A 26,360-nucleotide genomic window follows, 5' to 3' on the forward strand; every position below is an offset into this window, starting at 1 on the left:
CCTTCCGATAGTTTGAGCAGGACTGTGACTCCCAACCTTTGAAACATGTCTTGACTTAAAATGAAGCAATGTGTACTTGTGACCCCTCATCACGCACTGTATAGTACCTCCAGATTGTGACCAATATCAGTATTTTTTCTCCCAAAGTCTATAAGAAAAAAAACAACAGGCAAATATAAAAAAAAAAGTAGAATTTTCTGTAACAGTTACATTTTCCTATTTGGATTTCTACTTTATTATCTCATGACTCCCCAGGTTTGTCTTGTCACCCTTTATGGGAACTAATAATTTGAAAACCATCAAATTATGTTTCTATAACTTCATAGCTGCAGAAAGAAAAATAATAATCATTAAGTACTGCACCCAAAGAACCTGTAGAGACATAACCAAGGGCAGTACTGACAAGGTGCTGTTAGTTTGACAGAGATGTGACCATGTTGCGTCAGCTCAGGAGAACCTGCAACCTTCACCAAAGGTTACATGGCGGATTTCTCCTGCAGCCACGCAGCGCTGCATGCACAATCAAAGGAACAATGCTGCATGCTAAGCTGAAACGCTACAATCGTATATGTTGCTATATTTAGTTAGGTTTGCTCCTCAACTCTCGACTTTTACAACGTAATATAACTTCTATTCAGGGTCAGACGACCGATGCGGCATGTCCCAGACTAGCGGATGTGCGTAATGCGCTCATGTGACTGCTCAGCTCGAGGGGAGGAGACTCGCGGTTGTCTGAAAGGCGCTTCAGTGATTTCTGTCAGTGTGACTGTGCCAACTTACTTACCGGCTTATCCACGCGTCGCCTCCTTTGTCACCCGCACCGATCAGCTACCGAAACCATGAAGATCTGGACCTCCGAGCACATATTTAAGTGAGTACAGCTTCTCGCTACACAAATTGTACACCGCGTTTAAAGATAGCCCGACTGTCAGAGGTCCACTGACACTTATGTAACACCAACTGGCATCTTATTTAATCCGGCGAGCAGCATACTGCAGGGTTTGAGACAGAAAACTAACGAGAAAACGCAGCTTGTTCAAACATTAGTGTCATTAGCTTGTATGCTAGCAGCAGAAACTACAAACGCAGACGGATGCTACCAGTCGGCGTCCTTTTTTGTATGAATAGCGCACGGCAAGCAGGCATTCAAACGCCAGTAATGTCAATAATGTGCTCTAAAAAAGAAAAAAAACAAGCGTAAAAACTAACAAATATGAATGTAGTTCTTTGTCTGGTTCCACATTTCTTTATTCTAAATTGCGTAACGCGCCGGTCAGGTCCAATCCCCGGCACGCGACCTTTCCCCTACATTCTATCGTAGCTGTCTGCGTCACCGAGCAACGCCGGCGCGTTCACGCGTCTCCGTGGCAACCATTCAACACTACGTTCTGCCGCGTTTCTGCTCCAACACGGAAGTCTGGGTTTTTAGTGACGTTAACCAAAAATTAAGCTATAAACTCGCTTCTTGTGAATTTATGTTAAAAAAAAAAAAAAAAAAAAAAAAAAAAAATCGGAGTTGTTGGCAGTGATTTTTAGAGTTCCTGAAAATATTTGACAGATTAATTCGGCAATTTTAGCACCTCAGTTTGGTGTCTGAACGAAGATGTTTGCCTTTTTACAGTTGTTTTTAATGATGTTTTTTGTTTGTTTTTTATAACAAGATATTCAAGCCATGGTTTATTCGTTTTTTGATAACTGACTAATGAACTAATTGATTTATCCACCATCTTCATTTAAAAATACGTGTTTTATACTGTTACGATTTATACTTATTTGAAGATTGACCTGAACAAATAATTGAAATATTATCAAAATCCCAATATCTCAGTCGCAGGAGTGGCATTTTTCTGACACAGTGAAAATGTGTCACAAATACCATATAAATAAATTAAACATTGTGGTGCTATGGAGATGCCCTGGCCTACAAATTATAATCTCCAGACACAAGGGAGGATGCCTGTAGACCACAGCAAAAATCACATCATCATTTCGTATTTTTTCAGTGGAAAATCAAATTTTAAAAATGACCAATTGTGACTCTTTACAATCATTGAAACCATTCCAAATAATTGCCAAATGATTTATTTATTTTATTAGGAATTCATTTTCTTAAGTCATAACAGCAATCCCACAGTGTAAAGTACATATCAAAAGTAGAAGTACTCAATACAGAATGGATTGCCACTGTTAGCGTTGTACTGTTATGTAGTATATTAATGGATTAATATGTTTAAATACTAGCTTACTGGTGCAGTGGACCTCAGTGGAGCTACAGATGGTTCAATGATTCAATCTATAACATATTTTTGGATTGCTGTGTTGTAACCTGTGTGAAATTGTAATTTGTAAAATAGCTGAAACTGTATATGTCAGGTAAATGTAATAGGGTAAAGACTATATTTCCCTGTGATGTAGCATAAAATAAGTGTAAAGTAGTATTAACTAAAAAAAGTGCAACACTTCATTGTATGTCAACTATACATAGCTGATTTGTTATATCAGAATGGAGCTTTTGTCATTGAAAACAAAAAAGTAATCTTATTTGAATATCTTTTACATTGTTTTTGCTTGAAATTATGTTAGTTAAGTGCCAAAGATGTACTTAAAATAAACAGTAGTGTGTTTTTACTGCTATGTTACAATAATAGTGGTGTTTTTTGACTTTGCCTCAATAGCCACCCTTGGGAGACGGTGACCAAGGCTGCTATGCAGAAATACCCCAACCCCATGAACCCCAGTGTCATCGGCGTGGACGTTCTGGACAGAGGCATTGACAAGCAGGGACGCCTCCACAGTAAAAGACTGCTCAGCACAGAGTGGGGTCTTCCATCTATAGTGAAATCTGTAAGTGTCAAAACCTAAACGCATCATCCTCTCATATTGTGGTGAAACACAGACCTAAAATGACTTTAAAAGTCAGACTATGAAACACAACACAAGAATCCAGTTATAGTCTTTAGAAGTTCATCACCAGTGAGAAGTTAATGCTTTCCATTCAGCGAACATGACCTTAACCCACAGGGCTATTTCTGTCCAGGGGTAGCAGCAGCAGCAGTCCTGGTCACTGACCGGAGCAAAGTCGAGTTCATGGCTATGTGCCCTGGCTCGTGCTGTACTGAACACGGTAGTGCCATTTCTGTCATTGCTGAGATGTAACCCATGACGGCGTGTGATGTAACTTTCCGTGTCAGTCGGCTCAGTTGAATCTAGAGGTCACTTGAATGCAGAGCAGTGAGGCCTCTGTAATTCAGGAACATGTCATTTGAACTTTACCCTTGTATCTGTGAATTCCTGAACTGAGTAATGATAAGGCTGAAGAACACTAATATCCTAATCTGTCTTGTATTGACTTTTGCAAACATTGACCAATCAGCTGCTGTTCTTTAGCGCTGACCTTTGCTCATATATTTGGAGATGGGATTGTAGTTGCTGATGACATCTATGAATAGCCCCTTTAATTCCAAGGGCAACCTATGACACAGACTGTCCCCGTGATTGATAGCATATTAACGTAGCCCTTAATCAGATTGTGTCAAAGCAAATCACTTCTGAGCCTCAGCATTTGCATATAAACCAGATGTATCATGCAGACATCTTCCTGTGACGTCTGTTTAGTTCTGTACTGTTGGTTTAGGACAAAGTGATGCTGTCAAGGCCTCATCGGAACTTTAGATGAGGCACACTGAGAAGAAATGCTGAGAGAAAATCCCTGTTTCATTTTAAAGCTCAAGCTAGCAGAAGAGAAGCTTGTTTAGATGTGTTTATGACCATTTGATTGTTAATTTTCATGACTTCGGTATGTTTTCCATCTTGTTACATGAAGGCCTGCTTGAAAAAGCTGCATATGGGTGATTAAAACTTACATTTAAATCTGACTTAAATGCAATTTTAGATCAGATTTTAAACAGATGAAGTTTCAAGGTTTCAAATAGAAAATGTGTGAGACTTTGTTCAACTAAGTAGCAGTTCTCTGTGAGCATGACATCTGCTCTGTATGTTATTCAACTACAATCTTACTGTTTCTACTGATAACACGGATTGAGTAATTTTTTTTTTTAACATGAAGTTGTGGCTTTGTCTAAAATAAACAAGGTCTCCAGATAATTTATGAGTTGTTGTATGCAGAATAGGAAGTTGTATACTTAATGCCTTTTCAGAGGCAACAATAAACTATGAGAAATAGACAAATACACAAAGGCCACACGAGCCAAATAGGGTCTGCTGGAGAGGGTCAAAGAGCTATCATACACGTGTATCATACACAAAGGCACCATTTCAAAGGAGCAATATTTGTAAGTTGTTTTTATTTCAGTGTGTAATAAAGTGTGTTTCTTTCTTTTTCCTCAGATCATTGGCAATGCACGGACGTACACATATGTTCAGGAACACTCGGTTGTGGATCCCATGGAGAAAACTTTTGAACTTCAATCCTCAAATGTGAGTACTTAAAACAAAACACTGATACTTCAGGGTTCATGTCGACATCTAACTGTTAATGGATGAATAGCAGCCACCAGAAAGAGCTCTGTGTATGATGTAAATATGGGTTTGTGCTTTATCAGAGATGGCTTTTAAAAAAAAAAAACTGCCTTGGAATTTATCTCAACCGGGGATAGCTGACTGTATATACATATATACATATACATACAGACATTCAAATGGAATGTGTTTACAAAACTTGTTCTGTTTTGGATGTGTCAACTACAAACACTTACAACCCTTTGACTCTCAGAGTTCCACCTGACTGAAAGCATAACTCAATGTTCTTTATGGTGAACTGTTCCACGAATGAGGTTCTGCTTGTTACGCAGGTCAATAGCTCGTGTTTCAACAGAGTGTTTACAGTGCTGCTGTCTACCTGGTCTCGACAGCTTTCACTGTGACAGACCTGACCTGTACATGTCTCCACATTTACTGATCCACCATTTGTAATGCCTTTTTTCAGATCACGTTCACAAACATGGTGTCTGTGGATGAAAGGTTAACATACAAACCCCACCCTGAAGATCCAAACAGGTACGTTTTTACATCGTTGTTGCACTAATGCACTGCTATTTTTTAAGTGCTATAATAATGTTCAAGGCAAATTTTGACCACCGATTCCTTTTAAACCTGCCATTTCTAGAACAATACTGACTCAGGAGGCTATCATCTCTGTGAAAGGGGTCAGTCTCAGCAGTTACCTGGAGGGAGTTATGGCCAGCACCATCTCTACGAATGCTGGGAAGGTAAGAGATCAGTTTAAAGTGTATTTTGAGCAGACATTTGTCAAACCTCTTTGTTAAAGTTCCACAGTGATGAGCTACGTTTTCTGTTAGGGTACAACTGGTCATATTGTTCACCTAATTTTCAGATGTAAATTATGAAATCTGCTTAGTTTTTTCAATTAAGAAAATAATACAACTGTGTTTTAGAATTGAATTGTTCCCAACATACTTCACGTAAAATATACCAATGTCTGCCACTTGTTTGTACTCTGAAAATGCACCAGAAGTTGCATCCTAAAAGAAAAAAAATCTTTGAAAAGTGCAAGAGAGAAGTTAAAATCTCCATTTTCTCTTCACTGCACATCTGGCCAGTTGCTGCACGAAGTGTTGTTGCACTGCTTTCACGCACTCGTCCTTGTTGCATATTCTACTTGTTATAAATCTTTTCCTCTGGGCTAAGGTCTCATTTTGTCCTCGATCAGGGTCGTGAAGCCATGGAATGGGTAATCAGGCGACTGAACGCTGAGATCGAGGAGCTGGCAGCGACGGCACGCGGGACCATACGCACCCCGATGGCTGCTGCGGTAACCGAGAAATGACACCCGCCTCTGCCGTTCAGGACAGTCTGAGAGAGGCTGCACATCAGTACAACCAGCCTCCCTTTATGATGCTCTGCTGCTGCTTCGGTGCTCTGGGTTTTTGTATTATTTAAGGGTCAAATCCCACCATCTCTTATGATTTACTATCTACATTAGATATATTGTAGGCAGCAGACTGCAGCATAAAGGGAATCTGTTGATTGTTTTCTGAGGACGCTGCCTGGCAGGGCCGCAGTGGCGGGGGATCTGAGGCTGAAAAGCGGGTGGCACGCTCAGACAAGTTTAAACATCACCATCATTTGTGTGCACGGAAGCATGTAGCATCGGCACAAAAGTATCAGAGGCAACAGACGAGCTGGAAACACCAGAAAAGTGCCAAAGCAGATGCTGCTTTTTGTCCGGCCTCTTTCAAACACCTTTGCCAGTTTTCATCTGGCAGAAGACCTCAGAATGCCAGCAAGTCTCCTCTGGTGTGAACTCAGAGTCAAAAAAAAATAGTGATAGTGAGAATTGAGGAATAGTCATGTTCACATGTAAGGAAAGAAAACAATAACCTTGTTGAGGCAGGGGTCAAGTTCAACACATGTTAAGGGTACAAGACAGCAGGTCGGACTGAATGGTTGGTTTAACGACCGCAGAATGTCAATGATGTGTTTCACAGTCGGGTTTATTTGGGTATGAGAGTCATCTGAACAATGTTTTCCTGTGGGACCTCCGTGATAACAAGACACTGTAACAGGCAGCATACACAAGCCTGATTCTGAACTGTGTTGTTATTATGTCATAAGTAATATTGTTGTTAAGGTATTTAAGTGAAATGAAGGGATCAAAAATATTTGCCATATTTATGTTTTTGATATAAAAGACCCTCACAAATGCTGCATTACTGTAGATATAAATCTGTCTGATGTAAAGAAAAATCGTGAAAACCTTTATTTACACACTGAACCCGAACATCTTTGTTGCACTTAAGTGTTTTATCAACACCCTCATAATCCTGTCAGCATGTGCTGTCACTGTACAGCTGCAGTGACTTACTTGCACACTCAAATTAACAGAATTTAACAAAGAAAAGCTGCTAGACATGCTGATGTAGCTGATAACATGAAGATGTGGGTATTACTGTTTGAGTGGTTACACTGTGTATTTGAGGGGGTCTTTTAAAACAGTGGACAGCAGCGTGGTGATGGTGAAAACACTAGTTTCTTTAATATATAAACTTTTTTTTTTTACCTGTAAAAGGAATATTTATTTAGGGAATTGGTTTGTTTTGAAGAATTGAGCTATGAGTTTGCTTGATTGTTAAAAAAAATGTGATGTCACATGCTCAGCCAGAAAGTGTAATTTGTGCGTTTTGACTGGGTGCCTGTGAGGAAGAAATGTTCTCAGCAAATGCAGATTGTGGCAATAAATACAATATTTTAACTTGTTAAATTGTCAAGAATTGCTGGTGATTGTTTTTTAATGTATACTTTACAGTAAAATGAGCCTGGATACCGTTAAAAAGGAAATCAGTTTTATTTGGAGATACACAGTCATGGAAAAAAATTATTAGACCACCCTTGTGTTCTTCAATTTCTTGTTCATTTTAAAGCCTGGTACAACTAAAGGTACATTTGTTTGGACAAAAAAAAAATGATAGCAACAAAAATAGCTCATAAGAGTTTAATTTAACCATTTGATTCGCAGCATTGGGCAGGAGATACCCATTTTCCATTGGATTTGGGTCACTTTTGACCCATGTTGTGCATCAAAGGGTTAAGAGCCAATATCTATCCATTTTCCATGGTTTTCTTGATAATAACCAAAATCACTTAAGTTCTTACATCAATAACTGTGGCATTGCACTGCTAAAAACAGTGCTTTCACACACTCCGTGTTTTCTTTTCTGTCTGTTTGAGTCTCATCATACACACAGGAATTAGCACTTGATTGCATAACCATTGTTTTTGATAACTGCAGCCATGCGTTTGGGATGCTCTCCACCAGCTGCTGACATTGTTCTGCTGCCACAGCAGCCCATTCCTGTTGCACAAATTTGCTTGTTTTTGGGCTTGTGATTCTCCATTTTGCGTTTGATGATTTTCCACAGGTTTTCAATTGGATTTAGATCTGGTGATTAAGGCATGGTTCCAGTGTTCTGGTTCTCCATCCAGGCTTTAACTGACATTGTCATGTGGCAAGGGGCATTGTCTTGTTGGAAAATCCAGTCATTTGAGGCAGGAAAGAGTTTTCCAGCTGATGGAAGAAGACTGTTTTCAAGAGTAGTCCTGTACATGACCTGGTTTATTCGCTCTTCACACAGTTGCATTTGCCCTGATCCATCCAGACTGAAACAACCCCAGATCATCACTGATCCACCTCCATGTTCTACTGTAGGGGCAGACAGTCTGGTTTGTAGCTTCTCCAGGCTTCCTCCTAACCAGTAAGTTGGCTGGAGTGGGCATCAACTGAAAATTGGATTCAGCACTGAAGAGAACCTTAGCCCAATCATCAGCAGTCCAACTCCAGCAAAGAGTAACCGGGCTTTCCTCTGCCTTTCATTGTTCTTCCATGTCCTGTGTGACTTCAGACCAGCTTCAAGAAGTTGGTTTCCAACTGTCCTTGCCAAACAAGTCCCGTTTCTCAACAGTGCCCACTCATATTGAAGGTCCCTAGAGGTCTGACCACGATTCCTGACATAGGAACGGATGAGTGCACGATCATCTCGTTGGGTAGAAAGATGTTTCCTGCCACGACCAGCTTGCAAATTGATAGTACCATGTTTGGCTTGTTTTTTCTTGGTGTAATGAACGGCGTCTTGGAGATCTTCATTTTTTTCGCTACCTGTCTCTCCTTCATGCCAATTTCCAGCAGTGCCAAGATGTCTGCCTTTGTGGCTTCACATAATTCTTTTGCTTTAGGTATTATGTGAGAACAGGAAACCACTCTAGGCCTTTACATGTGCAGTGCAGCTTATGACATGAAATGGCCTCTTATATACCCTGGGAATTCAATTAAGCTTAAGCATGTCAAATAGAACATAAAGTATTATGGAATCAGCTGCTTTTTTTGTCTTGAGTAAGCATTCTAGACAAGTTATAAAGTGTTTAATATGGAGCTAGATATTTAATTCCAGCATTGCTTTATTTAAGTTACAAAATGTCCAATGTGCTTTCAAGTCACCAGACTGTCTTTGGGAGGTTCACTTGACAAACACTCATGAATGTATGCAAATATTATCATATCAGAGTTCAGACACTGAGGCTGTTACTCTGCAGACATAAGTGACTTTGTTCACTTGATAAGATGCATAAATGTTGCATCTTTGAACTGCAGGAGCCACATGATGCCATCTGGTGGCCAAATGCCAGACCTGCAACTTCATCTTTAGAAAAAGTGAAATAAATGCTTCTCTTTTTAAAATTACTGCTCAGCCACGTGACATGAACGGTTAAAAATAAAAATGTGTCAGTTATTTGTGCCGTTGTTTTGTGATTGTAGCTGACAAAGTGCATTTTATTGGACATGATTGTCGCTGTCACACGTTGGGACTGGGACAACTCTGTCATGTTTACTGTGTGTGGTCCAAATAGTGAGAGTCACAGAGTCAAAATACATTGACAAGAAGCTGACGTTTAAATAATAGTGTCCAATCTGGTGAAGTTTCTTCTCTCAGAATATATCATGTTTCCTGCTCCACTGTAGAAAAACATTTACTGAGGGAACTTTTCTATCAGTGCTGGATTATGGTGACATTTTCTTCATGCATGCATCAGCCCTTAGACACTGTTTATCTCTGCATTACAAATGATCATAGGTGATGATATGATATGTTATAACACTAAGGCTAGGTGGCCCTAACTCTATGTAAGCAGTGACAGAAACTGGGGCTCATTTATTTATGAGACCTTGACTATTTTATTTACACATTACATCACTTTAGTACTGTCTTTTAACATGGGCTCTTACCATACACACTACACTGCATGCACAATTATTAGGCAAGTGAGTATTTTGACCTTATCATCGTTTTCATGTGTATTTTCTAACTCAGAGCAATATAAACTTGAATGCTAATTGGTTTTAATCATTTTCAGGGGATGTGTACTTTTGTAATGAGGGAGGTTGTGGCCTAAAGTGATCAACACCCTATATCAAAGTATGCATAATTATTATGCAGCTTCTTTACTTTGGACAAAATGGGCCGAAGAAGAAATTTAACAGACTCTGAAAAGTCAAAGATTGTACAATGCCTTTCAGAGGGATGCAGCACTGTTGATGTGGCGAAGCTATTGAGGCGTGATCACCGAACAATCCAGCGTTTTGTTGCAAATAGTCAACAGAGTCACAAGAAACGTGGAGAAAAAGAAGATGCAAATTAACTGCTAAAGGCTTGAGAAGAATTAAAGGTGAAGCTCCAAGGAACTCATTAACCTCCAGTGCTGCCATATTCCAGAAAAGCAACCTACCTGGAGGGTCCAGAAGTACAAGGTTTGGTGCTCAGAGACATGGCCCAGGTAAGGAAGGCTGAAACACGACCACAGCTGAACAAGACTGTCAGAGGATTACCGCCTCCAGCGGGCTGACTCCAACCTAGATCACAGAACTGAGAGGAGAGAAACAGATCAAACACATGCAAAGAGATTTCTTGTACAAGGGCACCCTGCTCAGCTCACGTTCTGAGGCAGAGACGCGCCGAGCAGTTCCTTGTTCCTTTATTTATAATAAAGCATAGGTTACAGAACAGCAGAGGGTGGGGCGGTCCCACGCTCTGAGACAAAACATATGTGTGGTGTGAGAAGAAGAATTCTCTCATGAGAATGTTTAATGTCATACAGGTGAGGTGTGTGTGTGCTGTGACTGTAAGCTGCATGTGTGGCAATGTGGTTACAACATACATTCTTGCGAGTGTACAGGCAAGTAGAAAACTACTGAAACTTAGCACAGAGGTATATGATCATGTGAACACTCAATTTTCTTCTAACAAAGACTCAAGTTGAAATGTCAGCACTGGGCCAAGAGACATCTGAAAACAGATTTTCCGAAGGTTTTATGAACGGATGAATTGAGAGTGATTCTTGAAGGGCCAGATGGATGGATGGATGGATGAATCACAAATGGGCACAGAGCTCCACAGGTGGAGGTGGGGTTCTGGTAATGGCTGCTATTATTAAGGATGAGCTAGGTGGACCTTTTCCGGTTGAAGATGGACTCCGAAGCCTACTGCCTATTTTTAGAAGATGCTTTCTTCAAGCAGCAGTAAAGGAAAAAGTCTACATAATTCAAGAAGGCCATGATTTTTATGCAGGACAATGCTCCATCACATGCATCCAGGTACTCCACTGTATGGCTAGCCAGCAAAGACCTTGAATATGACAGAATAATGACATCCTCACCTATCTAAACCCTACGGAGAACTTTGGGCCCTTCTTGAACCTGAGGTGCTGCTGCACGAAAAGTCGCTCATCAACAGATCAAGAAACTAACATACTCCATGGATGAAAGGCTCATGACAGTTATTGAAAAGGAGGATGGCTATATTGGTCACTGAATATTTGTTGAAATATCAGAAAAAAAAGTTACTCTAAAAGGAAAATGAAAAAATGAGATGGGGTTTTTTTGTTTTTCATTTAGTTGCATAATAATTCTGCACACTAATAGTTGGATATTAATTGTGCACACATAGATATTCTCCTGAGAAACCCAAAATTCACCTTTCCTTTGTTAAATTCTCAGGTTTGAGGTTTATTTACATTTTGGATTGACTGAGAGCACTGTGTTTTTTCAAAAATAAAAAAATAAAATCCTCAAGAATACAACTTGCCTAATAATTGTGCATGCAGTGTATGATTGGGTTACGCTGCAGCTCAGGCTGTCTTCACTGAGCTTGGAAAATGCATTTTACTCACTGTGCATTTGTGACCTGTAAAAACATGTAAAACCATCTAAAGCTTCACTCATTTTCACCCTTACTTAATTTTATCTTTCATTACATCCAGCTGTTCTTGCTTTATGTGGTTAGTTGATTTTAAAATATTAAATTCTCTAATTAATGTTGTTATTAGCAGCTCAAATGCAGCTCAAATGAAATGAAATTTCGTTGTATATGAAAGTGTGCAATGACCAATAAAGATTGATTGATTGATTGATATTATTTTACTAATGCCCCCTTTTGATATTTTAATTGTTATTCTTGTCTTATATGTGTGCATGCATCATTTCATTACACATTTTGAACGAGGCCTCCATATCTCACTTTACGTTGAGTTTAAATCCAGGTAAAGGAATGAACTGAGGGTCAGAAAATGTGCAAATATAGAGTTTAGATTGCTAAAGCTCTCAACATGTACAAAGTAAATACAGCATATATGGTGTCTCATCCTGGGGGGACTGATAGTTTAGCATGTTTGAGTGAAATAAGCACACAAAAAAAATAAACAAAAAATGAACAGCTTGTTCATAAAACAAAAAGTTGGACTGGACACGCGTTTAATTCTGACTGATGAAAGTAACAGTTTCTACAAATGAATGTAGAAATCCGCTGAAATCACACCAAAGTGCCATCTTCTGCAAATATCGCGAGATTACAAAGTCTGTCATCAGGAACTGAATGGAGACACAATTCAGACCAAACCAACAGCGGCGGTAACACGTTGAAATCACAACATGCCGAAGAAATACGCCTACCCTCCCGAAACACTGCAGTAAGTATATAATTTCGCAAGAATTTAAAGCTATTTGTATCGTCACAAAACTGCTGTTATTGATGCGTGGCGGTGAATTTATCCGCATGAACTACAACTCTTACAGCTTTACATGCAGGTTCATAAAGCTGGGGCTGATTAAGTTCTTCATTTACTAGAAAAAAGCATTACGGATAAATGTGCATGACTACAATGACAAGGTGTTAGTGTCATGCTGCTGAACTGACTCAACTTATTTTAACCCCACCTACTATTGTGTCCCCAGTACTGAGTATTCATCACCAGTTCAGCATATTCTGTTTGACTTTCATTCTTCATAAACAGAGGCCCAAAACATCTTGCAGTGGAATAAGTCTGCCCCATATGTTACTTCCTCAGTAGTTAACCCTATTTCACCTCAAATATTCCAATAACTGAACTGTCTATTGCAGAGTTTTGTAAAAGATAATAATCCTTCAAATTCAAAGTCAAATACAACATGTTCTTTTGAGACAGAAAGGAAATTATTAGATGTTAACAAGCTACCATATGCATTAGGAATTGGCCTACATGTTTTTGTTTGTTTGTTTGTTTCAGGACCAATACAGATTATTAATAATCGATGACATCGATATAACATTTTTGTTTGCTTTTGCAGGGAAAATGAAAATCTCTAGTGGTGTGCTACGAAGCAAGTTTGACATGTTCAAGCTTTTTTTAATGTCTATTGTCTCAACAAAACCTTTAAACTGTAAGAAACTGTTCAGTCAGTAGAGTGCAATTCATAAACCATTTACATCATAATGAGATTTTGATCTATTATACCATATGTAGATTTTATTTAGGTAATTTTGTGTTTGTAAGCCAGTTTTCAACAGATAGAACCTGTTTATGGAAACAGAATACTTTCACCCATTAGTTCATGTTCCACTCTTATCCACATTTTCTGTTCAGGAAACTACTGGATGTTTTGGTGAGGAAGTCACCAAACACAGGATTTAAAAACAACGAGAGAAATTTGACAGATTTCAAAAATCATGCATTGACTTATTTTATCATGCTTTTAAATAGGATTTTCCATTATGCAAGATATTGTAGTTTACATAAATTTGCACAAATTCTCAGATGTTTTGGTAAGTAGTATCACAGTAGTATCTCTCTAACAAAATGTTACTCTGCACTCAGAAAAAGGTGTCTGACTGCATTAAATTTAGCTGCGTTATCATGACTACAAGTAACTAAAGTTGTAACTGTTTGCACAGTTTTTTTTTAGTAACGTATTTTAAAATCTGCCCACACAAACTTCAAGCTGTATAAATAGCTGATTATTACTGTACAGTTTCTTTATTTACATTTTAACTACCCTTCACTTGAGTAAGAGAGATTGATCCCTGTGTGCCGCTGCGGTTTCAGGATTCTTGAATCTCTCTGGACACAGGGAATGCAGAATTGCAGCACAGATGAGAACAAACTGAAAATCCAGCAGGCATCTGTGGCAACAGGCCTTGTGGATGAGAGAATAAAGGTATAATAGACTTGTTAAATTTCACACTGCTGCCCCTTGTTATTCAGATTAAGAAATAAAATCATGACGGTAAAAGTCAGCATGATCTATTGCCAAAAAACAACTATGTACACACTTAAATAGTTTTTACTTGGAGCATTTCAGTGATATTAACACAGATATGTCAAAGGTGCAACTATACATTGTTTGATATACTGTGGACAAGTTTGCTGACAGATAGTCAAAGCATCTTGCATTGTTTTTGTTTATAAACTGTATACTAATTGTTTGTTTTCTTTGGTAAAAGAGTTGGATTTACTCCAGGAACCGAAAGAAGAAGAGGGATGATGAAGGGCAGTCAAAGGCAAAAAAGTCATGCTCTACTGCATCAAATGCAAGAATTTCTACTGAAGGTAATTTTTTTTAAAGCAGGTCATGATTTCACTAATGTTTTGTCACTTGGTGTGTTGTGCACAATCTTACAGTAATCCAAAAGCTCTACTTTAAAAAGCAGTGTAGTTAATCTGCTAATGCAAAGAGAACTTCACTGATCAGAAGTGAGCTTAATATCAGTTCACTGACTATGATTTCAACTAATACGTGAAGCTGAAGACTAAGGGAAAATGTTAGCATGTGTTGTTGTTACATTGATATTGTAACCAGGCATGGCAATTTTCCGCCGTTCCGCGGAAATCCGCCGTTTTAATTTTCAAATTGATCATTTCTGTGAATCGTCCAAATCCGTTGAGAAAATTTTAGGGGAGGTGAGGTATGTTTTTGTTACTCTTGCTCCCGGTTTTTGAGAAGCGCTCGGCGTTTCTCCCGCAGCGTAACAGACAAAAGCCGCGATTTCACAAGCATCTACTCGGCGCGGTACGGTTCGCCACTATTGTATCTGACTCGGCTCGTCTCGGTTTAGTTGTTTTTCCATATAGCCTCATCGTGGGTGGAGTCGTCATAGCGCAGCGAGCCGAAAGTCCCTTAACGTCATTTGCGTGCGACACAAACGCAACATAACGGAGACGATGGTTCACCTGCTGCTCAGTCTGTGGCTTTCTGTCAGATTCAAAGTAATAGAAGAGTCGGAGAAAGCTGAGAGTGGCGAGTCGGAACACTCAGGAGACACACAGGAGAGTTTGGGAGGCGATGCAGCAGTATCAAGCTGAAGACAAGAGGATATGAACTGGACGACATATGAGGGTAAGCTAATGCTAGTTCGCTAGCTATCGTGTATCAGTCCTGTGAACGACCCTGTAATGGCTGCAGTTTATCGCTATTATGTATGCTGTGTATGTGTTTCAGATGCTCTCTGATGAGACTTCATGGGATTTACCTGAAGCAGCAGCACATGAGCCTGCAGTGGCACAAGGTGTAGAGGAGGAGGACAGAGATGTACAGGATGCACTTGTAGCGGCCAGTAGGGGTCCCCACTCACTCAAGACATAGGGTAGCATTACTTCCCTCTTGTTTCCGGAAGTGGCCTTTAAATAGCTCCCGCTGCCTTCAGTCGGTCTCAACTCGGGCTGGCTGGAGGCAGGTAGGTGTTTTTAGTTCTCCCTCCTTTTATGCTTTTTTTAAAGTCTGGTTTTAACTGGTGTTTAGTGCAGAGATACTCCGGTGGCAGCTTTTATCCCCTGGATCTGTGGTTTTAATCTACACGGTGAGATGGAAGTTTAAATTGTTTGTTTTTTTAGTACTATTTACAATCGGTTTTGACATCTGTCTCTTTTAACCCACAGATTTTAGCCTGCTACTGTTTTAGAGTGCTTTAAAGTGTTTTGGGGTTTTAGAATTTCAGTTGGCTGTTGATTAACTCAATTCGGTTACTTTAATTGGTTTGTTCTAATCCTAATTTCTCTGCACCGTGTTTTATTTTATTGATGTCCCCGGGTGTTTAGTTTTTGGTTTAGTGGGTTTAGTTACACGGGGTGGCTTGGGAGGGAATTAGCTCGTATTTTTGTTTATTCACTTGGGGTCTTTGTTGTTTGGCGTGTGTGTGTTGGTAGCACTTTCTGTTTTGTTTGCGGTGGGGCGATTCCTTCTCAACCATCGACGAGTCACCAGGCATTACTTTTACACATCAACAGATACCATGATGCCATTATGTGTCTTCTATTCGATCTTCATTCTCCTTATCTCCTGTTCAACACATTGTATTCGTATTCCAAGACTCACCGATTTTATGCAATTTTGGACGGCTTCAGAATTATACATATTGCACATGTGAGAGATTTTTTAAAAAAAATATTAATGTTGTTGCAGAAATGCTGCCCTATAATGTATAATGTATAATGTCATGTCTTTCTTTCAGTTTTTGGTTAAACCGCATAAATGTTGTTGCAGCATCCACTGTACACCAGAATGAAATACAAACCAAGCTTTTATACTGAGCTCCCAGTTCTTAGTTGTATACCTGTCCATACTCTCTGTACCCAGCATCTCAGGATCAGCCCTCTGTTGGTACATGCCCTTCCTCTCAAGAACATACTTCAGAGTATCTTGGTGGGGAGAAGTGCCTGAACTGGACAGCCTATCCACAGGGGTTCCTCGAAGGTCAGTGCTCAATCCCCTCCTCAATATATCCAACCCCACTTGGTGCAATAATCCACCCCCATGGTTTCTCATGTCATTGCTATGCTGATGATACCCATATTTTCACGATGTTCCCCCCGGACAATCACATGGTCTCTCCCCCAGTCTCATCATGACTTGCAGATATCTCAGCATGGATGAAAAAAAAAAACCCACCTTCAACTAAACTTCTCCAAGACTGAGCTCCTTGTCATTCCAGCCAGTCCCTCTATACAACAGGAAATCAACATCCAGCTTGAATCAACCCAACTGAAACCCACAAAGTCTGCCAGAAACCTGGGTGTCATCATCGATGACCAGCTAACCTTTAAGGCTCATGTGGCCTCTGTTGCTTGGTCGTGTCGATTCGTCCTGTACAACATCAGGAAGATCAGACCATTGCTGTCTGAACATGCAGCACAACTCCTGGTACAGGCTCTCCCGACACACATCGTCAAACCTCTGCAGACGATCCAGAATGCAGCAGAGCGTCTGATTTTCAACCAGCCAAAAAAAGCATGTCACCCCACTGTTCAGATCACTTCACTGGCTTCCAGTTGCTGCCCGCTGAACTCTCATTCAGGTCTACACTCCCTCCAGCTCACTACGCTCGGCCAACAAAAGGCTCCTGGTCCAACCACCACAACAAGGCCAGTCTATAGCTAGACTCTTCTTCTCTGTGGTTCCTCAATGGTGGAACGAGTTACCAAATTCTGTTCGATCTGCAGTGTCTCTCAGTCTTTAGGAAAAGACTAAATACCCAACTCTTCACTGAACACCTTTACATCTGACAGACTGCAAAACAAAGAACCAGTCTAGCTCCTGCTGCATTGTAAAAGGCCTTGCGATTGGTCGAAATTGGTTAGCTGCCAACGATTGGACCAATCAAATTGCTTGATGCATTCTTTTGTTACAATTCATGGCGGCATGTTCGTGTTGGAATTTTGAGCTATTGGGATCGTTTTCGGTGGAATCATGAGGTTTTTATCGAAAGATCAAGAGTCATCGGTGCTAGAAATAGATAAAAGTGTCAAAAACAAGTTCCGATGGAATTGGCTTGAGAGAAAAGTCATTTGAGTCATTTAACAAAACATTGGGTATTTGACTCATGACTCAGGGCAAAATGAATCCCTGATAGTGTTTAAAGAGTGTTCTGGAAATGTAAAAAAAAAAAAACTGACACAGCTAACTCCATAGAGGAAACTGTGACATTAGAAGTGACTTTGTGACCAGTGTAGAACTCCAGTGTAAATAGTGTTAAAAGACCTATAGAACTGTAAAAATTGTAGGACTAAATGCAGAGACAACATTGAAGAAAAAGTAAGTTAACTTTTCATTGAATTAACTTATTCATTACAATCTAGTCTTCTGTAAATCTATGCATGTTTTTCATTCTAAATCACCTCTATTTTACTGAAAACCTCTCGGCTTCAGGGGGCTGCGCCCCCCTGGACCCCCCTGAAGATTGTATACCAAGCATTTTCAGCTGAAATCAAAATTTGCTGTTGCCATGCCTGTGTAGCAGAAATAGAGAGCTGAAATGTACAAAAAATCTTCTCAAATGTCTTTCATGTTTTAGTATAGTCCTACAGGGTAGTTTTAAAAGAGGCAGAGATACTTATTTTTTCATGGACAGAAACAGTTATAAACCATATTGTAATGTCGTCACAATATGTCACATAAACAAGCGATAAAAAAAATCAGTGTACAAAATGTGGGAAAATGCAAGTAGGTGGGAGAGTAAGAAGTAAGCATTATTTCAACATCACGATTTTATATCTAATACTTTAGAGTATCAGTGGTGAGCTTTTTCTATGTTTTGCTTGATGAGCTCAACATGAAAAAGATGGTTTTACGCATATTCTGTGAAATTATCTTCATTCCAGATGTCACACAAAATCAAGATAGGACTGAGGAGGCTGACTCTGAGTGCAGCAGGCAGGGACAGGAAGGTCCGAGCCAGGACTCATCATCGTCTGATGAATATGTGAACAGAACCACGGAAACAGATCCGTCTGTCCAGGACTCAGACAAAGACAGTCAACAAGGAGCAGCTGCTAGCCTCATACAAGTTGTTGAGGGAAAAGTATGTCAGCGTACGTGTACTCATAAACAAATGCTTATTTAACTGTATGAAAGCTACATGTGGGCCATCATTGATCCCACAGTGTCTAATGAGTGTTATTTCTTGATCCTTTCAGGTTCAGGAGCTGCATGCGTGTAACTGTGATGTCATTGTCCTGGTTTACAACCACAGCAGCAGATGTCTTTCCACAACTGGGACACTGAAGGGACTGGACTTTCTAAGTTCTCAGAATCCAGGCATTGATTTGCAGTTTGCAGCAGCCGTATCAGTCTCTTCGTGTGACTACGCTTTGACCTGAATCACATGATGACCTGGGTGACAACTCAGCTCTGAACTCGATGAAGTATCCATGTGACCTCTGAACTCTTCAGAACATCAGACTGCTGTCCTGAACTTCTGGCATGTTTCTGCTTTCTGAAACCTAATGTGAAATGTGCAACACCAGGACATTGTTTTAATCTACTGTAAAAGAAAAAAAAAACACAAATCATCTTATTCTGTATGTAAAGATGCACTTTGATGATGTAGCCACAGAGCGGTGAAGCTTTATGATGCAGTTAACTAACGGTGGACGCAAAGAAGGTAAAGTACTAATATATTTTGCAGAACAGCTGGCTCCTAAAAGGATTTTCATCTGCATTTTAATGTCCAACTTGCTTTTTTTAGAGCATTTCAGAGTATTGTGATATTATTTTAGCAGTCTATATTTTAGGCTGAAAATAAACATTAACATGATTTCTTATCTTATCTCACTTACTGATTACCTGTGAACATGTGTCCAGTTGAATATTCACCCCATGTTTTAAATTGAATTGGATTTCTGTCAAAGCTTGTGGCAACTTGTTTTAAATATGTCCTCCAGTGAAAATCTATATTTCCCCCTAGTAAACATGTCCATTTGGTGTTTGTTATGTGCAAGAAGACACATTATGAGCTAAATAAAAGGTGGAGGGTTTTCAGTGGTTAAATTAATAACCAGAGAGGGACTTTAAAATGTGTTTGCTATAGGTTTATTGATTTAGCAAGCTGTGCTTCTATTTAACTTGTGAGAAATTGTAAGCTTGTAAAGCTAATTACCAGTGAATATATAATGTTATTGGTCTGGTTCTACCAAAAATGTTTTCATCACAGTAATCACAATTACTGTTAAGCAGTGTCTATCTTTTTCGCCTTCTCATTTCAACCATTCATACAGCAGACTTTGTTTTCAGTCCTGCCACATTGATAACCAGTTGATAGACAGTATTTAATAGATGGGTGTCAGAGGTACCTTGCATTTTCTGACCTTTCGGTTTTGTTATTCCCAAGGGGAAATTTGAGGACAACAAAACCGGTCAGCAAACAAAAAGAACCACAGTGGTATTTAAATAACACACTCTAAAACTGCACAAAAGACAAAAAATATGATAAAATAAAATGAAGCATAATAGAGTAAAACTATAGCAAATTTAAATCTTAAAAAAAATCATAAAACTGGATACATGCTAGAAAAGACCGTAGAAGCATAATATTAATATGCACCATGCAAAAAAATTACTGTGCTCAAAAGTTAACGTGCTAGTAAAGTCAGTTATTTATTGATATGGGAATTCTACAAATTTGATCTAATAGTAAATGTTCTTATCTCCTAAAAATGCAACCTATTTAAACAGTGATTTTAGTTGTGTTTACTCTTCATGTCTGAAGAAGATTTGATGTGCACATTTCATGTCGGTACTGAGCATGCGCTGCCCTCTTCTATTTTGGAGGATTTCCTTTGTCGTCATTACCGTACTTCGCATCAGCCAATGAATAGCGAGAACGGAGCATTCTTTCAGCCAATTGGAGCCCGTGGTGAGTTTAAAGGTTGTGAACGGAGGGACGTTTGAAATCTAACAGGCAGCGTTTAGGAAAAGACTTAGCCGCTTGTAGTTAAAGTCAGAACTCCTACCTTTCTGTAACTTGAATTTACACATTTTTTAAGGTTTATAGACCCGTTTACAACACCAACAGGACTTGTGTGGCTAGAGCGTGGTGGAAATAGAAGCCTCATCGTAACGTTGCCGTGGATATTCCTTACGTATGTAGCTGGCCACAAATATCAGCGTCAATTGGCCGACGTAGCTGCTAGCTAGCTGGGGTAACGTTGGCTGCTTGAGAGCAGCTCTCGACCTGTTCAAACTGTGATAAATTATCCAGCAGTGGTTGTTTTCGGTCATTGTGCAATAACATATTTAGGTAAGTCATGTTTTCTTATTAAGACCAACTAAAAGAGTATTGTGTGTGATGTGTTGAGTTGGTTTCCAAGCTAATATTAGCGGTTGTCTATAAACGTTAGTTAGCCACGAGAGGACGATGGCTAACATTTGACCCCCTAATGCGACTGTATACTTTTTAGTTCGTATAAATTTTTGGATACTTGTCTTTTACATAATACAAGAATGCATCAGTGATGTGCAACCGTTTTTCCAATACTTTGTTGTAAAAGCGATAATGCTACCAACTCAACTGTTTTAATAGTGTGGTAATTTAGCCAGAGCAAATCTAATCGACTAAAATATTTCAATGAATATGGAATTTTACGTATTTATACAGGCCTATTTTTCGATTAAGTGTGATTTGTTTCATTAAAACCCTCCTTGCTTTTTCTCAGGGTATGGCCTCTTCTGTCAAGGTACCAAAGGGGACGAAACTTCAAGCCTTCAGGCCTGAAGTGAAGGTAATATACAGTGTTCCCATAACGTTGAATGTGAGATCACTTGTCAGCTGTGGGCTAGCTTTTCTGAGCTTTTATTTTTGGACACTGTTGTTTAGCTTTGAGCTTCTGTTTATTTCTAGAGCACATCACTATGGGCGTTTTACAGGTTAGAGAGATAATCAGACACATAAGTTAAGAGTTAACATGTATACATACACAGAGGTAAAGTTGCCCACATACAGCTAAGAATAATAAATAATAAAATCAATACAGCTTTAGTGTTTACCCAGCTTGTGAAAAAATGATCAGAAAGACCCCTAAAAGTCAGTTTATTAAGTGTTTTCGCATTTTTTTTAAACTGCAGTCAAATGGCGATGGGCCGAAACGGGTTCCTGTGTCACAACAGTCACAGACGGTTCAGAGGTCTGTGGTCACACCAACTCAGCATCAGCGGGTCCTAGGCATGTCAAATGGACCTCAACGCATTCAGCGGCCTGTGAGCCATCAGAAACCAGTATCTCATGTCCCTTTTGCTGTCAAGTCCACGCATACTGCTGATCAGAACGTGAACCCTGCTACTCAGAATCCGGCACCACAGCCCAAATCTGTTTCCCAGCAACACCAGCCAAAAACGCATGTGCCCAAGGTGAAACCAGAGTCGACCACATCAACATCAGAATCAGCAAAGCTGGAGAAGCCACAAAGTAAATATAAGATTATACTAGGCAAACAGGTTCATAGTGTTCATCTGTAGATGCTATAACATGTCTCTGTTTTTCTTTTTGTCAGACAAACCAGCGAAGAATGATAATGCACGTGTATCTTCATCAAAGTATGTCAATTGGGATTTCCTATACTATTCATATGACATTCCCTGAGATGAATGATTTATGTTGCAATTGTTTGTAACTATGTGCTACTGTGCTTGTGCAGACAGAAATGGAGTCTGGAAAATTTTGACATTGGGCGTCCCTTAGGAAAGGGGAAGTTTGGTAATGTCTACCTGGCCAGAGAGCGACAATCTAAGTTCATCTTGGCCCTGAAGGTGCTTTTCAAGAAGCAGCTGGAGAAGGCTGGGGTGGAGCACCAGCTGAGGAGAGAAGTGGAGATCCAGTCTCACCTCAGGTAAAATGTTGTTCAGAATATATTCAGTTATAAAGATTTATGTGAGTCAGACTTGATTAATGTTCGCTAGTACAAAACTGGATGTCAGCAGGATAAGGTTTTGCTGCTGCTTATTTATAGTATTGCACTCATTGTACTATTACACTTATCCATCTGATTTATATCAGTTGATGGTATTCTAACTAACTGAGGCACCCCCAATTTGATGTAATAGAGATTAACAGAACCACATGCTGCATACCTACACTCACTGACCACTTTATTAGGTAGGAGTGTTGCAAAGCAGCAAGACCAAGACAGCATACTTTACAGTGTTTTTTATTAACTGGCAGTGGCTACATCTTTTTTGTTGTTGTTTTTTTTATATTTATTATTTTGTATGTTAATATCTGTTTTGCCCATGCCACTTTCTGAAAATGTGATTTCTGATACATCAAGATTTTACTGTAGTATAAAAGTTCATGCTGGAGTGATTGCATTTTTTTGAGTCTTAGATGTTTTTTTTTTTTTAAATGGAGATAGTCATTTAGTTCAGCCAGTATTTGCTGTTTCTAATTAAAAGTTGGGTATGTCAAGAAGATTTCTGAGAATAGTCCTCTGTGTTGGCGTTCGACAGGCATCCTAATATCCTGCGCCTCTATGGGTACTTCCATGATGCATCTCGTGTGTATCTCATCCTTGAGTTTGCACCCAAAGGAGAGCTGTACAGCGAGCTGCAACGCAATGGACATTTTCCAGAGAGCCAAAGTGCCACAGTAAGTGCACCAGTTTAAGACCTTTTTACAAAAATCACCATTCTAATTAATTACCAATTGACATCCACAATTTCAATGTATGCATGTGCTTATATTGAGCAAACTATTACTAAAATTAATGTAAGTGTATAAACCAGCAGACAAATGTTCAGTAGTTTTCCTTCAAAGACTTGATCGTTGCAAAACTTTGAGGATATTGACATAAGTATGGTGTGTTGTATTGACAGTGATTTATGCTTTTTGTGCTGTACTAGTACATCATGGAGCTGGCAGATGCCCTCATTTATTGCCACACCAAGAACGTGATCCACAGAGACATCAAGCCCGAGAACCTGTTACTGGGGGCTAATGGTGAGCTAAAGATTGCGGATTTTGGCTGGTCAGTTCACACCCCTTCCTCCAGGTAAGTGCATATACCTGTAAAGCACCTTTGTAATCTTGTTTTTTTTGTTGTTGTTTGTTCCCTTGTAATGAAGTGTTGTATTTGGGGAATCTTTATGTAAAATTGTTCTCACATTGAGAGAAGAATGTTTCGGGTTGCATCTGCAATTTACTTGTTGGTTGCAAATTCTGCTCAAGCTTTGCAGTACTCAAAATTTTGTGTGAGTAGGTACATATTATTATGGTAGTTGTTTTTTTCCCCCCTGGTTTTATGACACAATGCCTTATTTTGTCCTCTTCTTTTCTCATTTAGGAGATCCACTCTGTGTGGAACTCTTGACTACTTGCCTCCAGAGATGATTGAGGGGAAAACTCACGATGAAAAAGTGGACCTGTGGAGTCTTGGTGTCCTTTGCTTTGAGTTTCTGGTTGGAAAACCCCCCTTTGAAGCAAAAACTCACGAGGAGACCTACCGCAGGATTTCAAGGGTATGACCCCACGACAACAAGCATTTAACATAGAGCTGCTTGCTCTTTTCATACAACTAGAGTTTCTATGCCTGCAGTACTCCCTTGTTCCAGTATCCATACTACCATGCTACATACCTTGTCACAAAAAGATTTTGTATGTCCCATACAAAGCATGTCAAATGTAATACGCATAAACTATTTTTTTCTTGTATGTAAGCCAGTCTGATTTGGCAATTTGTAAGCCAATATAGTTTTCTGACCATTCTGACCCATAATTGTCTGCTCCGCTATATCACTGTCTCTCACGCAGGTATAAACAAGCTTGATTTGTTGAAAGTGCACAGGCACATGAGAGCTCATTTTGTCCTACAAACCGCAACAGATGTGAGGAAAGGTGCAATTTTATGACAAAGCAGTTTGTCCCCGTTGTACACATGAATCGGTACACATTTTGGAATGAGAAGCTGTAGCACTTGAACGCAGCCTAAATCTTTGTGTTTTCTGTCTTTATCATCCAGGTGGAGTACAGTTACCCTGCACAGTCCAATATCAGTGCTGGAGCTAAAGACTTGGTTGCCAGGCTGCTGAAGCACAATCCCATGCACAGACTGCCCATCCAGGGGGTCATTTCCCACCCCTGGGTGGTCGAAAACTCCACCAAGAAGCCCACAACCTTGAGCAACGAAGAGCTCAGCCAGGGACTGCTCTCCACTTAGCATCTGAGGGCTGTACATGAGAGGGTGGAGTATTGCCGAGTGCAGGCTGTACAAAGGTATGCAACATGAACACCGGTGTGCAGCTGAGTCTGCCTCTACTAATCTGACTACAAAATCACTTCACGTGGATGTTTTCTGTCTGCAGACATCTTGAGCCACTTGGTTATATTTGTTTTCTTTTACCTTCTTCTCTTTTGAGTTCCTCTCTTACAAATGGCATAGTCCAGCCTGTAAATATTTCACCGTTTTTGCATAATTATGAATATTTTATTGAGCTTTTCTAAAATGCTATTACTTGAAATAAAAATGATCGTTCATCGAATACGTCACTTTGAAAATAACCTAAATGTCTTCATCAGTTTTTGTTGTTTGTTGTGTTTGCATTTCAAACGCTGGGAGTGGTCTGTAGCATTTGGTAAAACGGACTTTGCACTAATGCTGGTAGAGTGAGATGCTTCCATCACTTTACTGTTTTATCAGGAGCCTCTAGTGGTGAGATGTCAGCAGAGGGCGCTAGAAAACCTCTGGAACTGGGATTATGCTACACCTTTAGTGAATTGGAAATGATTTTCTGCTAGCAAAATAAAATTTTAGACTGTAAAGAAAGTAATACTTTTCGGTGGGCTGTTTGTCTTAAACTTCTTGTATTTTGAATGTAACGAGTTGCCCCACAAATAAGAGTATTTAAATTGGAAAATGTTACTTTTATATGTTCAGGTTGAGGTTGTTTAAAAGCTGCTGTATGGTTTAAAGTTGTACCCTGGGATAAAGTAAGAACACCTGTGGGAGTTAATCAGAGTGAGATTATCCAGTCTAGTATTAATGTTTTTTTAAGCAGGTGCGGGGATTAAATGTCTGTTTCTGCAGTTAAAACTGTATTTAGAGGAGAGTAAATAATATGCATTGGGTTTTTAAAGTGGAGAAATGTGGGTTAAACAGTGATAGTCATAAAAGCTGTGGACTTTCAATGAACACACATTGACTATAACAATAAATCTTTGAAATACACCTACAAACATCAACTATTCAAGCGTATGTTGGAGGGAAATTGTCTGAAGGAAATAAACAGAACGAGCATTATGTTGTGAAAATAATTAAGATCATCTCATTAGGTACAAATGTCCTGCCAGTAGGCCTAAATGTTTTATACAATTAACTGTCTTAGCCACTAGGTGCCTCCCCAGGCACAATGATATGGAGAAAAACTCTTTTGGGAGGAAAAGAATCCTGTCAGGACTCGTTTTTATACCAAAATTCGTTGCTTTAGGTAAAAAAAATAGATGCATAAAATGCCTTGATTTATGTCCATAAAATTCTCACTGTGAGAGGTTGACATAACATACTGACGCTTTTAGGAAAATAGAGTTATTTCAGTCCAGATGAGCTTTATTTTGCGTGTTACCCAAGTTTTGCAGTGAATTTTATGCAGCAGTTCAAGTGCTGTTCTCGCATTACTGTTTGCAGTTTTACTGCATCAGAACTGGCCCTTAAGTCTGAGAAGTGTTTAGGTGGACTGCGCTTTAAGGTACCTCCGTGTATTCATTTTGCACCTGCTAGCGCCCTATTTCAGCTTCAGATGATGCCACTCGGAAATAAATAGTTTG

The 26,360-nt window shown here is 39.5% G+C and overlaps 3 protein-coding genes across 5 annotated transcripts; all 3 read left to right on the forward strand.

Annotated features, from left to right (window-relative positions):
• The first annotated feature begins 710 nt into the window (after positions 1–710).
• prelid3b (PRELI domain containing 3) lies at positions 711–7,240 on the forward strand. The gene is made up of 6 exons (XM_023294466.3): positions 711–871; positions 2,676–2,844; positions 4,348–4,437; positions 4,946–5,016; positions 5,126–5,228; positions 5,690–7,240. Exons 1-6 carry the CDS (start codon positions 840–842, stop codon positions 5,804–5,806), a joined length of 582 nt encoding a protein of 193 aa, XP_023150234.1. The 5' UTR covers positions 711–839; the 3' UTR covers positions 5,807–7,240.
• Positions 7,241–12,385: 5,145 nt separating this feature from the next.
• On the forward strand, positions 12,386–19,374 carry LOC111585092 (uncharacterized). 3 transcript variants are annotated; one of them, XM_035941041.2, is made up of 6 exons: positions 12,386–12,492; positions 13,885–13,996; positions 14,283–14,388; positions 16,412–16,528; positions 18,433–18,632; positions 18,748–19,374. In XM_035941041.2, exons 1-6 carry the CDS (start codon positions 12,455–12,457, stop codon positions 18,928–18,930), a joined length of 756 nt encoding a protein of 251 aa, XP_035796934.2. In that variant the 5' UTR covers positions 12,386–12,454; the 3' UTR covers positions 18,931–19,374. The 3 variants fall into 3 exon arrangements, with proteins under 3 accessions (XP_035796934.2, XP_035796938.2, XP_023150235.2); XM_035941045.2 differs by having other exon boundaries at positions 18,433–18,642; positions 18,748–18,887; XM_023294467.3 differs by lacking the exon at positions 16,412–16,528.
• A 1,101-nt stretch (positions 19,375–20,475) lies between these two features.
• Positions 20,476–25,097, forward strand: aurka (aurora kinase A). The gene is made up of 9 exons (XM_023294463.3): positions 20,476–20,849; positions 21,265–21,330; positions 21,674–22,013; positions 22,099–22,141; positions 22,243–22,434; positions 23,051–23,189; positions 23,444–23,592; positions 23,884–24,058; positions 24,559–25,097. Exons 2-9 carry the CDS (start codon positions 21,268–21,270, stop codon positions 24,754–24,756), a joined length of 1,299 nt encoding a protein of 432 aa, XP_023150231.2. The 5' UTR covers positions 20,476–20,849; positions 21,265–21,267; the 3' UTR covers positions 24,757–25,097.
• The last annotated feature ends 1,263 nt before the right edge of the window (positions 25,098–26,360 follow it).

This window comes from Amphiprion ocellaris, chromosome 5, assembly GCF_022539595.1.
Source record: "Amphiprion ocellaris isolate individual 3 ecotype Okinawa chromosome 5, ASM2253959v1, whole genome shotgun sequence".
NCBI classification, from domain to species: Eukaryota; Metazoa; Chordata; class Actinopteri; family Pomacentridae; genus Amphiprion; species Amphiprion ocellaris.

Coding starts and splice junctions, on each gene's coding strand:
- prelid3b (XM_023294466.3), top strand. CDS start 840: ATGAAGATCTGGACCTCCGAGCACATATTTAA. Junction 872..2,675: donor ACCTCCGAGCACATATTTAA/GTGAGTACAGCT, acceptor TTGCCTCAATAG/CCACCCTTGGGAGACGGTGA. Junction 5,229..5,689: donor TCTCTACGAATGCTGGGAAG/GTAAGAGATCAG, acceptor GTCCTCGATCAG/GGTCGTGAAGCCATGGAATG.
- LOC111585092 (XM_035941041.2), top strand. CDS start 12,455: ATGCCGAAGAAATACGCCTACCCTCCCGAAACACTGCA. Junction 12,493..13,884: donor TACCCTCCCGAAACACTGCA/GTAAGTATATAA, acceptor CTGCGGTTTCAG/GATTCTTGAATCTCTCTGGA. Junction 13,997..14,282: donor TTGTGGATGAGAGAATAAAG/GTATAATAGACT, acceptor CTTTGGTAAAAG/AGTTGGATTTACTCCAGGAA.
- aurka (XM_023294463.3), top strand. CDS start 21,268: ATGGCCTCTTCTGTCAAGGTACCAAAGGGGACGAAACTTCAAGCCTTC. Junction 21,331..21,673: donor CCTTCAGGCCTGAAGTGAAG/GTAATATACAGT, acceptor TTTAAACTGCAG/TCAAATGGCGATGGGCCGAA. Junction 22,435..23,050: donor GAGATCCAGTCTCACCTCAG/GTAAAATGTTGT, acceptor GGCGTTCGACAG/GCATCCTAATATCCTGCGCC.